Source organism: Hemitrygon akajei, chromosome 1 (assembly GCF_048418815.1).
Source record: "Hemitrygon akajei chromosome 1, sHemAka1.3, whole genome shotgun sequence".
Classification (NCBI taxonomy): domain Eukaryota; kingdom Metazoa; phylum Chordata; class Chondrichthyes; order Myliobatiformes; family Dasyatidae; genus Hemitrygon; species Hemitrygon akajei.
Window position 1 is genome coordinate 116,743,547 of NC_133124.1, and position 14,621 is coordinate 116,758,167.

The following is a 14,621-nucleotide window of genomic DNA, read 5'->3' on the forward strand; positions in this document are numbered from 1 at the left end:
CTGCTCTAAAAATCCATCTCTTAGGCATTCAACAAACTCACTCTCTGGAGATCCATTACCAACCTGATTTTTCCAATTGACCTGCATGTTAAAATCTCCCATGACTATCATAACATTGCCCTTTTGACTTGCCTTTCCTATTTCCTGTTGTAACCTGTGGTCCACCCCCCAGTCACTGTTGGGAAGCCTGTATATAACTGCCATCAACATCCCTTGCATTATCTTAACTCAACCCACAGGGATTCAACATCTTCTGATCTTATGTCAAATATTTCTACTAATATGATGGCATTCTTTACCAGTAGAGCCACACCTCCTCCTCTGCCTACCTTCCTATCCCTCTGATACAACCTTAGACATTTGGCTCCCAACTACAACCATCCTTCAGCCACAATTCAGTGAAGGCCACAACATCATAACTGTAATAGTGCAACAAGATCATCCACCTTATTTCTTATACTCCGCGCACTGAGATACATCACCTTGAGTGTTGTATTTGCTACCCCTTTTTGATTTTGCACCCCTAATGTTTTGATACTCACCCTGTAGGCTGCAACTAAGTCCCATCACTTGCCTGCCCTTCCTGGCAGTCTGACTGCATGCTGTCTCTACTTTTTTACCATCTGTCCTACCTTGAGTCCCATCACTCTGGTTCCCACCCCGCTGCCAAATTAGTTTAAACACTCCCCAACAGCTCTACCAAACCTGCCCATGAGAATATTGGTCCCCCTTGGGTTTGGGTGCAACCCGTCACTTTTAAACAGGTGATACCTCCCTCAGAAGAGATCGCAATAATCCAAGATCCTGAAGCTCTGCCCCCTGCACCAGCTTCTCAGCACACATTTATCTGCCAAATCATCCTGTTTCTACCCTCACTGGCATGTGGCACAGGCAGCAATCCAGAAATTACTACTCCGGTGCTCTCATGCTTCTAGCATGCTCTCTTCTCATTGCTACCATTAAGGAGGAGGCACAGGAGCCAGAAGGCACATACTCAACTTTTCAGGAACAACTTCCCATCCGCCATCAGGTTTTAGAATGGACAATGAACCCTTGAACATTATCTCTGCATTACTTATTTAAGTTAATTTTCTCTTTTTATATACAATTCTTATTATAATTCAGCCGCTCAGGCAGCATCAGTGGAAATGAATAAACAGTCGACTTTTCGGGCGAGACCCTTTTTCAAGACCGGAAAGGAAGGAGAAAGATGCCAGAATAAAAAGGTAGGGGAGGGGAAGGAGGAGGGGACCCAGGGGGAGGTGATAGGTAGGTGAGAAGAGGTAAGAGGCCAGAGTGAGGAATAGAAAAAGAGGGGAGGTGGAGTGAATATTTTTACCAGAAGGAGTAATTGATATTCATGCCATCAGGTTGGAGGCTACCCAGATGGAATATAAGGTATTGCTCCTCCTGCAGACTGTGGTCTCATCATGGCACAAGGCTTTTGGTGGATGGAGCAGACGTGATCGGTGAAGTGATCCCCCACTCTATGATAGAACTCTCCAATGTAGAGGAGTGCTCGACGAAGCAGTCCCGTAATTTATGATGAGTCTCACCAATGTAGAGAAGACCCCAATTTACGATGGGTGTCAGTAATTTAGGAATCTCACCTTCCTCTCTTGACGCTTACCTTTCCTTTTTATTCTGGCTTCTTCCTCTTTCCAGTCCTGAAGAAGGATCTCAGCCTGAATGTTGACTTTTTATTCCTTCTGCATCCTGTGTGTATTGCTTTGGATTTCTGGCATTTGCAGAATTTCTCATGTTCTTATTGTAATTTATAGTTTTTGTTATTATGTGCTGCTGCCACAGAACAAATTACAGAATATTTTTTAGTTATATTATACCTGATTCTGATTCTGACAATAGCAAAGTACCTCAGATGATGGAAATACTAATATTTTTCTATGCAAGCAGAAAATTGATCAGGAGAAATGGAGAGTATTATGTTTTGTAACCTCAAAACATGAAATTAATTCAAAGGAAGACACAGAGTTTGGGAATCCAGGTTTGACTTTGTCTTTACTTTAAGTGAGGTGCACACTTACAATGTGGTAGCGTGATGACATAGGCAATTTACTTATTTATACACATAACGCAAAATGAATTCTTTAATCAAACAAGAAAACAAGAATGCTTAATCTCACACACACACACACACACACACACACACACGCACGCACGCACGCACGCACGCACGCACGCACGCACGCACGCACGCACGCACGCACACACACACACCCCCATAAAAATATTCATTCACCCTTGGAAGTTTTCATGTTTCATTGTTTTACAATATTGAATCATAGTGGATTTAATTTGGCTTTTTTGACACTGATTAACAGAAAAAGACTCTCATGTCAAAGTGAAATCAGATCTCTAAAGGTGATCTAAATTAATTACTAATATAAAACACAAAATAATTGACTGCATAAGTATTTACCCACTTTAAGTCGGTATTTATTAGATGCACTTTTGACAGCAATTTCAGCCCAGAGTCTGCATGGATAGGTCTCAACCAGCTTTGTACATGTGGACACTGCAATTTTCCCCCATTCTTCTTTACAAAACTGCTCAAGCTCTGTCAGATTGCATGGGGATCAGGAGTGAACAGCCCTTTTCAAGTCCAGTCATAACTTCTCAATTGGATTGAGGTCTGGACTCTGACTTGGCTACTCCAGGACATTAACTTTGTTGTTTTTAAGCCATTCCTGTGTAATTTTAGCTTTATGTCTGGGGTTATTGTTTGGCTGGAAGACAAATCTTCTCCCAAGTCACAGTTCTTTTGCAGACTGCAACAGGCTTTCCTTCAGGATTTCCCTGTATTTTGCTGCATGCAGTTTACCCTCTACCTTCACAAACCTTCCAGGGCCTGCTGCATTGAAGCATCCCCACAGCATGATGCAGCCACCACCATGCTTCACAGTAGGGATGGTGTGTTTTTAATGATGTGTTGTGTTTGGTTTATGCCAAACATAGTGCTTAATCTGATGGCCAAAAAGCTTTATTTTGGTTTCATCAGACCATAGAACCTTATTCCAGCTGACTTCAGAGTCCTCCACATGCCTTCTGGCAAATTCTAGCCAAAATTTCATGTGCATTTTTTTCAACAGTGGCTTTCTCTTTGCTACCCTCCCATAAAGCTGCGACTAGTGAAGCACCCTGGCAACAGTTGTGGTATACGCAGTCTCTCCCAGCTTAGCTCCTGAAGCTTGTAACTGCTCCGGAGTTGTTATAGGTCTCTTGGTGGCTTCCCCACTAGTCCCCTTCTTGTATGGTCACTCAGTTTTTGAGGACAGATTTACAGCTGTGTGATATTATTTCCATTTCTTGTTGATTGAATTGGAAATTTTCTTGTATCCATCTCCTGACTTGTGCTTTTCAATAACCTTTTCGCAGAGTTGCTTGGAGTGTTCTTTTGCCTTCATGGTGTAGCTTTTGCCAGGATACTGACTCACCAGCAGTTGGACCTTCCAGATACAGGTGTATTTTTACTACAATCTATTGAAGCACCTTGACTGCACACAGGTCTCCAAAAACAGATCTCTATTTAACTAATTAGGTGACTTCTAAAACCAACTGGCTGTACCAGTGATGATTTGGTATGTCATATTAATGGGTGGTGAATACTTTTGCAATCAATTATTTTGTGTTTTATATTTGTAATTAATTCAGTTCACTTTATAGAGATTAGTTTTCACTTTGACATGAAAGAGTCTCTTCTCTGTTGATCAGTGTCAAAAAGCCAAATTAAATCCACTGTTATTCAACGTTGTAAAACAATAAAACATGAAAATCTCCTGGGGGGGAGCGGGGTGGGGGGTGAATACTTTTTATAGGCACTGTGTTTATAAGATTATTCAAACATTTCTTAAATCTTAAGTACACAACAGAGAGGTAGGCATGGAAAAGTAGGATGAATTGATTGAAGAAATGGCTAAGGTTACAAGACAAGAGAAGGGGGAAGGAGTTCATTAACTTTCTTGATTCGCTGCAGTCTTAAGTCATCTCCTATCATTGTCTCGTTCTGATGAAAGGTCATTGACTTGAATTGCTTCATTAGTATCCTGATAAATATGTTGTCTGATCTATCGATTATTCACTACAGAAGGAAGAAACCAGAGGTCCATGAGTCAGTCCTCATTAGGGGAGTGAAAGTGGAGAGGGTCAGTAACATTAATTTCCTTGGTGTTACCATATCACTGGATCTGTCCTGGGACCAGCACCCAAGTGCCATCACAAAGGAGGCACAATAACACCACTACTTTCTTAGAAGTTTGTGTAGATTCAGAATGTTATCTAAAACTTTGACAAACTTCTATAGGTGCACAGTGGAGAGAATCCTAACTGGTCGCATCGTGACCTGTGATGGAAACACCAATGCCAAGGAATGGGAAAATCTACAGAAATGGTGGATACAGCCCAGTCCAAAGCAGGCAAAGCACTCCCCATCATTAAGCACACTTACAAGGAGCACTACCGCAAGAATGCAGCATCCATCACCAGTGACCCCCGCCATTGAGGCTATGCTCTCTTCCCACTATTACCATCAGGCAGGAAGTACAGGGGATTAAGGTACCATATCAATAGGTTCAGGAACAGTTATTACCCTACAACAATCAGGTTCTGAACCAACATAGAAAATGTCATTCACCACAACACTGAACTGACCCCACAATCTATAAACTCACTTTCAAGGACTCCACAATTCAGCATTTGTACAGAGGAGATTTACTAGAATGTTACCTGGGTTTCAGCACCTAAATTACAGAGAAAGGTTGAACAAGTTAGGTCTTTATTCTTTGAAGCGTAGAAGGTTAAGGGGGGACTTGATAGGGGGGTATTTAAAATTATGAGGGGAATAGATAGAGTTGATGTGGATAGGCTTTTTCCATTGAGAGTAGGGGAGATTCAAACAAGAGGACATGAGTTGAGAGTTAAGGGGCAAAAGTTTAGGGGTAACACGAGGGAGAACTTCTTTGCTCAGAGAGTGATAGCTGTGTGGAACAAGCTTCCAGTAGAAGTGGTAGAGGCAGGTTCAATATTGTCATTTTAAAAAAATTGGACAGGAATATGGACAGGAAAGGAATGGAGGGTTATGGGTTGAGTGCAGGTAGGTGGGACTAGGAGAGAATAAGCGTTCGGCACGGACTAGAAAGGCTGAGATGGCCTGTTTCTGTGCTGTAAGTGTTATATGGTTATATGGTTATTTGTTTATTTAGAGATATAGTGTGGAATAGGGCCTTCTGACCCTTTGAGCTGGTCCACCCCAGAACCCGTGATAACCCTGGTTGAACACTAATCTCATCATGGGACAATTTACAATGAGCAATTAACCTACTGGGTACGTCTTTAGACTGTGGGAGAAAAAAGAGGACCTGGAGAAAACCCATGTATTACACAGGGAGGATGTACAGAGGAGGCTCGGATTGAACTCTGAACTCCAAAGCCCCAAGCTATAATAGCATCGTTCTAACCGATACACTACCTTGGTGTGTGATATTTACTTACTTTTTATTACTTGCACATTTTGTCTCATTTTTCATGTTGGTTGCCTGGCCGTCTTTGTTATCTATAGCTTTTCATAAATTCTATTGAATTTCTTTATTTTTCTGTAAACTTCAGCAAGGAAGCAAATCTCAATGTAGTATAAAATGACACATATGTACTTTGATAATAAATTCACTTTGAACTTTTTGACCTGAGTATTTCTAATATTTTTGCTTCAAACTCATTTTATATTGTTTTGCAAGATCCTTGTGATGCTTCTGGATGTCTCTGTTGGTTTATAATGCTGCCTGTACTGCTTCCAGGTCTTGAATCATTTACGCAAAAAACTACGCAATATTTCAAAGAAGTCCGAATCATCTAAAAGGAAGGTAAGCTGTTATTTTGACAACATCTAGACTGCATCTAGGGACTCTTCCAATTCTGGCCTATACTACATCCATTGACTCAGTAATGGTGACTGCATCTTAAGGTTCCTAAATCCTAGGCTCTGGAATTCCCCCTCTAACATCCTTCTCTTAAAGGTACTTAAAATCTAGTGAGACATTCTTATCTGTTCTTAAATAGCCCCATATCAGATTTTATTTGTTCAGTTCCTTCTTCGGACTGATTCATGTTGGTGCATATTGTTGGTTATGTTTTATGTAATAAAAATTCATTGAATTTCATCCCATTTTATCAATATACATTTGTTTGTAATGTAGTGTAAAATTCCACAAGCACTGACTGTATGTGATTTGAAATCTTGGTGATGGAGTAACAAAATCTGTAAAGAGAGATCTGATTATGTTTTTGATAGACTTAATTCAAGAATAACGATGAAGTAGGTTGTTATACTCACTAGTTCTGAGAAACAATATTAAGACTCAAACCCAAGGGACTGTTCAGATTAAATAGCAGTTTTATTTTAAATATTTGAAAGAATTGTCTCATGAGTAAAGCAAATAGGATATAGTGAAAATTAAACTCTTATTCCGTAGAGGGATATAGTAGTAACTATATCTCAGTCTTTCCTTGTAGGTAAGAAGCTGGAAAAATATGAAAAAATATGACAGGGATGAATAATAGTAAAATTACACAGTGCTGCAACATGGGCCGAAACATTTCTAACAAAAGCTATTTGGCCCCTCAAATATTATCATGATTCATTTGGATAATGGTTGAGCTACATCTACCTACCTTGGGTCTGTAACCTTTAAAATCCATACTCAATAAAACTCTGACTCACAGTTTTTGGAATTTTCAATTGAATCAGCTCTAACAACTCATTATGGGGAAGGGTTTAGTTTTTATCTTTCCTGTGTCCTGTTTCCCGTCTTAAATGTCAGGGTTATGCCCACATCCTCCAAAATCTCCCAGCCACCTGTTACTCAAATCTCATCTCCCCATCATCCAGCCCACCCTGAAACCCTGAAGAATTAATGTAGCTGGAGAGAAACCATCAAATCTTTCATCTTCTTAAACACCTAATTAGATTGTGCCCTTTCATGCTGATTAAGTAATCGCTGTGGATTTAAAAGAGACAGGACTTAACTTCACTGCTTTGATCCTGGAAAATCATTGACACGTTCAGCTTGAGCACAGCCTTGATGTACCGACACACTTACAACAGTGAAGATTAATAACCAGTTTCTGGAAACTAGAGTGACAACATGCATAAGGGACCAGCTAATAGTCTGAAAGGAAAGAACAACATGTTTCTCACATTGGCAGTGTATGCCTTGTTACACGCCTGTGTCTCATTGTTGGAAGTCTTGCAACTGCTACCTCTTAAACTCTTCTGGTCAAGGGCATGGTACGAGTTGTCTAGGAATCAGATTCAGACTCAGGCTTATTATATCTGACATATTTTGTGAAATGTGTCGTTTTGTAGCAGTAGTATAGTGCAATACATAAAAACTTACTATAAGATACAGTAAGAAATATAAAAATATAATTAAGTTATGAAAAAAGAGAGTAGAAGTGAGTTAGTGTTCATGGGTTCATGATCCGTTCAGAAATCTGATTTTGGAAGGGAAGAAGCTGCTCCTAAAATGTTGAGTCTGTATCTTCAGACTCCTATATCTCCTTGTGAGCATAGTAATGAGAAGAGGGCAGGTTCTGGGTGGTGGGTGTCCTTAATGATGGGTGCTACCCTTTTGAGGCATCGTCTTTTAAAGATGTTCTTATTGCTAAGGGGGCTAGTGCCCATGATGGAGCTGGCGGAGTTTACAGAAAGCTCTGCGGCTTTCTCAGATCTGATGCAGTGGCCCTCTCCGTACCAGATGATGATGCAACCAGTACAGTCCAACTATAGAAATTTACTGGACTCTTGGCTAGATTATTAAATGTCCTCAATTCCTAATGAAATATAGTTGCTGGCATGTCTTCTTTGTAATTTCATAAATACGTTGGGTCCAGGATAGATCTTCAGAGATTTGTCACCAAAGTTAGCTGATACCAAATGGGAGCATTATAAAATATGAGCAAACATGCATAAGTTTACAAGAGTTAGAGACAGATTATGCAGATACAGACATAGGCAATTCAGATTTGTTTAATCTAAAATTGTGTATTTTAGGAGCGGGAAAGGAAATGTATACTAAGCTGTAAAATAATTCCAGGTGTTTGAACAGCTGAGAACTTTACAGCTAGATTTCAGAGTTATAGAGTTATACATCATAGAAATAGTTACTTTGATCCAACTCACCCATGCCAACCAAGATAGTTGCCTGAGCGAGTTTGATTTGTCTAGGTGTAGCCTATCTCTCTCTAAACCAGGAGTTCCCAACCTTTTGCATGCCATAGACAGATACCATTCAGTAAGGATTCTGTGCACCCCAGGTTGGGAATCCCTGCTCTAAACCCTTCCTATCAATGTACATGTCCAAATGTCTTTTAAATGTAGTAAATGTACACACATCTCTTCCATTTCCCGGTCATCCGCCCTCGCCCATCTTCTAACCACCTTAAGAGGGATACAGTTCCTCTTGTCCTTGCCTACCACCCCATGAGCCTCTGCATCCAGCACATTATTCTCCACAACTTCTGCAATGTTCAACAGGACCCTGCCACCAAACACACTTTTAACTCCTCCTACTCTCTACTTTATTTTCTTGTCCATTTGTCCCTCCCCACTTGTCAGCATCCTGGTACTTATCCTGCAGGTGGAAGAAGTGCTATACCTGCCCATTCACCTCCTCCCTCACCTCCTTTCTGGGCCCCAAACAGTCCTTTCAGGCGAGGAAACACTTCACCTGCAAATCTGTAGGAATCATTTACTGTATCTGGTGCTCCTGATGTGTCCTCCTCTACATTGATGAGACATGGCGTAAACTGGGGGCTGTTTTGCTGAGCTCCTTCGCTCCATTCATAACAAGCAGGATTTCTTGGTGGCCAATCATTTTAATTCCAATTCCCATTCCCATTCCTATTTTGACATGTCAGGTCATGACCTTCACGACTGCAACTCCTCATATTCTGTCTAGTTAGCCTTCAACCAGATGGCACGAACGTCAATTTCCCTAACTTCCAGTAGTTTTTTCTGTCTTCCCCTTCCCTCTTTTCCCGCTCTCCTCACCTGCCTATTGCCTCTCTCTCGTGCCTTTCCTCCTTTCCTTTCCCTCATTATCCACTTTCCTCTCCTATCAGATTCCTTCTTCTTCAGCCCTATACCTTTTTCACCTATCACCTCCCAGTTTCTCACTTCATCCCGCCTTCCTGGTTTCACCTATTGCCCTCCAGCTTGTACTCCTCCCCTTCCCTGCACCACCTTTTCCTGGCTTCTTCTCCTTTCCTTTCTAGTACTGACGAAGAGTCTCGGCTCAAAGCATTGTCTGTTTATCCCTTCAAAGTTTCAAAGTTTTAAAGTACTTTTAATATCAGAGTATGTTTACAGTACACAACCTGAAATTCATCCTCTTCACAAAGGTCCACGAAATAAAGAAACCCCATAGAGTAATAGAAGCATCAAAATCTCGAAGCCCAACCAGCTGCAAAAGTATCGATCCCTCCCTTTGCCTCCAATCACGCTAGCAGAAGCACCGACCACCCTAGACTTCCTCCCAACCCCACCACCAGGCAGCAGCAGAAGCACCAAAGAGTCCATTGATCCAGAGTCCATCAAACTACAGTTCACAAACCAGCCCTTCAGTATCTCAGACAGGCTCTCTCTGTCCAGCATGAGAGAGAGAGAGAGAGGTCGCTCCTGTAATGAGAGTGGAGACCAGCAACTTGCGACTCTGATGTTACAGTCTTCTGCGTTGCACCTCCAAGCCCCGTCTCAAAGACCAGCAGGCTCGATCTCCCTATTGAAAGAAAGAGAGAAAGGATCGCTCGAGTACAGGGACTTCCCTCCAACAGCAACCGGCGATTAGCAAACACACTGCCTGCTGTCTCGATGTTCCAGTCTTGACGATTCAGTTGGCGAAATCAGTGAATGACCAGGTTGCCGACAGGGCCACTACCCAACTTCTGACCTCCCTCCCCTAAGGGCACATGTCTTCCAGGCTGTTCCTAGAGATAGTGAAGCACTAGGCTGCACATTTGGTCTGGAAACCCATCGCTTGTGAAGAACTGTAGTTTGAACTGTAGATCACAGACTCTGACAGAATGACAACCACCTTGAAAAGAAATGAAATGGGAGAAGTTGCCTGGGTCTGCAGAATCCTCTGGTGCCATCTTTCCTCGCTCCACCCTCATTCTTTCCACAGATGCTGCCTGACCTGCTGAGCTCCCCCAGCACGTTGTATGAGTTCCTCAGGATTCCAGCATCTGCAGTTCCTTGTGCACCCCATCTCCCAACTTTTAACTGTGCTTTGGGTACCTTTCCTTCATCTGTATGCTACCATGATTGCGGGAATGCGTATCTGGAATCAAATATTGCTTGGAGCTAATGGAGAGAGTATGGGGGTGATTGACAGATGAAACCAGATGAGAGAAAGCAATGAAATTTCATAACTATAGGCTGTGGTGAAGGGGGTTCAGGTGTAGGAAAGAACCTCTCCCCTTCCAGTTTCCATTAACCCAGTTATGATTCAGCATTTCAACCCCAAATATTGACTACCCTTTGCATTTGTCAAGCAGCTTGCTTTCTGCTTCAGGTTCCAGCATCTGTAACAAATTGGTTTTGGCAACCCAGAATCTTGTCTTATTTTATGTTATACTTTATCTGTTACTTGGGAAGATACCACCTTTGATTTCCTGAAGAAATGCTGTTGATGGATGCACGGAGCAGTGGACATGATGCAGATATCAAGCAACAGTGAATAGTGATGTTTCCTTGGTTACAGATTATGTTGGCATGGTGCTAATAGGCCAATGCACAGTGTCTGATGTAAAGGCTTTATTACTTCAAATGGATTCACAAGAATTATTGATAAATGTCATAAACTATGGCAAAATATTCATTATTATTTTCAACTCTAGAATCTATAAGACAGGAATTTCTTTTATGCAGTATAATATTTGAAAGCAAATTTATCTAAAAATCATGCAATTAGGCCACTTGAAAACTTCATAACTGAAATTCATAGACTTTTAATAGGTAAAGATATAAATAATTACAGAACCAAAGGTGGTAGATATAGATCAGCTATGATCCAGTTGAAACACTAACAGCTTCATAATAGCCCAACATTGTTATAAATGTTCCTTCCCAAGGTCCTGAAAATGTTCTTGGCAAATGTCTGCCTGGGTAGCATATTTATATATCTTCAACCTGAATCCCCACACGTGTTGCATGTCTGCAAATCATGCACAATGAAGCTTTTTTGGATGCAAATGAAAACCCAAGACTGAAGCACTGAAGGCATTTTTGCTCTCAGCTTATGGGCTAATCTTATTTGGTCTGCTCCAGGACTAGAAGACACCAGTTACCTCCATGCTACCCCACAAAAGGGCTCATTGAGAGAGTTTCCACGACCTCTGAAACAGGAAATTTGAGGTTATTATATGGAATTATTATTATTGCTCATAAAAATACAGTACTGCAGACAAAAAAAAGAGGTGTTGCAAGGTATTAAAGGTTCTATAGGCTGTACGGGTTCTCAAGTCAAGTCACGTCAAGTCACTTTTTATTGTCATTTCGACCGTAACTGCTGGTACAGTACACAGTAAAAACGAGACAACATTTTTCAGGACCATGGTGCTACATGAAACAATACAAAAACTACACTGTAGTAGCCAAAACCCACCATCAGTGTCATATGTAGACAGGGTGGTGAAAAAGGTATTTAGCATGCTGGTCTTCATCAGTCAGGGCATTGAAGAAAGCAGCTGGACCATTATGTTGCAGTTGGAGAATTTATTGGTGATGTCACAGTTTGTGAACTGTGTATAGTTTTATAGGAAAGATGTGGTTAAACCGGAAAGCCGATGTTTGACTCCAATTCACTGATTATAGCTTCCATTGTTCACCAATTAATGTGATGAGGGCATTTGAAACATCAAGGCGAGTGCTGAAGTTTGGAGACTGTTAGGTGCTCCAGTGCTCTGCAGGTACTGAGTGGCTGATGTAGCAAGCATGAACCTTGTAGCAGGCAGGCTGCAGGATGGATGCAAGTCAATGTTTTGCTGATTAAAGCTTCCATTGTTTGCTGATTAAAGTGACAAGAGAGTTTGAAGCATCGAAGAAAGTGCAGAGGGTGAGTGCTGGCTGCCTGCCTTTTGATCAGTTGCTCTGTACCAGAGAGGGGAAAGGCTGCTGCTGGGCCTGGAGAGTGCTGCCCAGGTTTGTTTCTGCATTTTAGAGTGGAGTTGGATTATAGGCTCTTTGTTTTTCAGTCTTATAGTTTTAATATCTTGTGTTTTTTTGCCTGATCCATTTTCTTTGCTTTTGTGTGGGAGGAGAGATTTGGGTGTCGATGTGCCTGATCTGTTTTGCTCAATTTTTGTGCAGGAGGAGGGATTTGGGGGATGATGTGCCTGTTTGGTTTTGTTCATTTTTTTTTTGCAGGGAGGTGAGATTTGTGAGTTGATGATCATATTGCTTTTCATTTCTTTCTTGGATTCGTGGCTACTCAGGGAAATGAAGAATTTCAGAGTTGTATACTTTGATAATAAATGAACCTTTGGACCTTTGAAAGAATGCATAAAGGGTGTTAAAAGGGTTTTAAAGAATGCATAAAGGGAATGCACTGGAGGGTGTTACGAGGACTAGAAGGCCTGAGTTATAGGGAGAGGTTGGTCAGAATGGATGTTTATTCCTTAGGAGATGAGACGCAACCTTATAGAATTGTTTAAAATTATGAGAGGCATAAATAAGGTACATGGAAACAGTATTTTTCCTAGGGTAGGAAAGTCCAAAAATAGGAAGAAAAGATTCCTTAGGTGAAAAGATTAAAAGAGGGCTGAGGGACAAGTTAATGACATGGAGGGTTGGAAGTATATGTAATGAGCTGCGAGGAGAAGTGTTTGGCGCAGGTACAGTATTATTTAAGAAGCACCTGGATAGGTACAGGGAGGATGGGTCTTAGAGGGATACGGATAGAATACAGGAGATTGGGACTGGTTGGGTGAGGACCATGGTGAGTATGAACTGGCTGGGCAGAAGGTCCTGTATCCTTCCTGTATTGCTCTATGACTCTATGGTGCTAGTGCAGCCTGGCCTTCTTGATCTGCTTGGTGCTTTGTCTTAACAACAAGACCTCCTTAGATTCTAACTGCAGCAGATTGACAGACAGTTGGCTCATGTTTAGCAGAATGGATATGCTATTTGAAGTGCTACTACAGCCGTACAATGTTCTGAAATCTTAAGGACCTATCAACAAGTGGAAATTATTTCAGATCTTAATAACTTCATGGAGATCAAGTTAAAAGCAGAATCCCTGGCTCAGAGACTCTGAGTACTTAGAGACTGTGCATATGAAGGACTGAGATTGTTAGGTTTTTAGATACTGAGCAAATTGAGGAGATATGAGGACTAGATGGAACTTGGGATTAAGACATTGAGTCAGCCAAGTTCTTACTAAATGGTGGAGTGGGATTTAGCAAACAGTCTGCTTGTACTTCTAATTTCTCTGCTCCTAAAGAAGATTAAAATGACTAGTCCATTACATTAAAAGTCTCATTGATTGATTGCTCTAGGATACTAGTATTCAAATTTTTGATACATAGAGACTTTAGAGGTATGTTGGAGACTTGCCACATGCAAGGATGGGGCCAGTGTGGAGATACCTAATGGAAAGAATTGCCGAGCTCCCAGGTGGTCAAGTCCTCTTATCTCATTGATATCTCCTTAAGATCCAAATACTTCCACAAGAACAATAAATTGGAGAAAATTTACAGATAGGAGGCCATTCGTGTCATCTTATCTGTGACATTGGAAGAAGTGCCATTCAGCCTAATCTCACCACCCAAGAGCAGGTCAATTCTATCCCCTATCTTCTCATGTACTGTATATGTTCAGTGGTTTTTACATGAAGGCTACTTCCTCCAATAAGCATAGAACACTACAGCACAGAAAACAGACCATTTGGCCCTACTGGTCTGTGCTGAAACTTTATTCTGCTAGTCCCATTAACTTGCACCCTGTCCATAACCCTCCAGACCTCTTCCATCCATGTATCTATTCAATTTATTCTTAAAACTTAAGAGTGAGCCTGCATTTACCACATCAGATGGCAACTCATTCCACACTCCCACCACTCAATGTTCCCTCAAAGTTCCCTCTAAAACTTTCCCCTTTCACCCTAAAGCCATGTCCTCTCGTATTTATTTCTCCTAATCTAAGTGGAAAGAGCCTACCTCGCATTTACTGTCTATACCCCTCAATTTTGTAAAGCTCTCAAATCCCCCCTCATTCTTCTATGCTCCAAGGAATAAAGTCCTAACCTATTCAATCTTTCCCTGTAACTCAACTCCTGAAGACCCGGCAACATCCTAGTATATCTTCTCTGCACTCTTTCAATCTTACTGATATACTTCCTATAGTTAGGTGACCAGAACTGCACACAATACTCCAAATTTGGCCTCTCCAGTGTCTTATACAACTTCACCATAACATCCCAACTCCTATACTCAATACTGTGATTTATGAATGCCAGGATGCCAAAAGCCTTCTTTACAACCCTGTCTACCTGTGACACCACTTCCAGGGAATTATGTATCTGAACTCCCAGATCCCTTTGATCCTCCAC

General features: G+C 41.3%; 1 protein-coding gene across 1 annotated transcript in view; it reads left to right on the plus strand.

The window, feature by feature from the left end:
- The window catches only part of galr1a (galanin receptor 1a), a 40,514-nt gene that overhangs the window by 17,821 nt on the left and 8,072 nt on the right, over positions 1 to 14,621 (plus strand). The window contains exon 2 of the mRNA XM_073071082.1: positions 5,811 to 5,876. Coding sequence (XP_072927183.1) covers positions 5,811 to 5,876 — 66 coding nt within the window. The remainder of the gene's footprint in view (positions 1 to 5,810; positions 5,877 to 14,621) is intronic.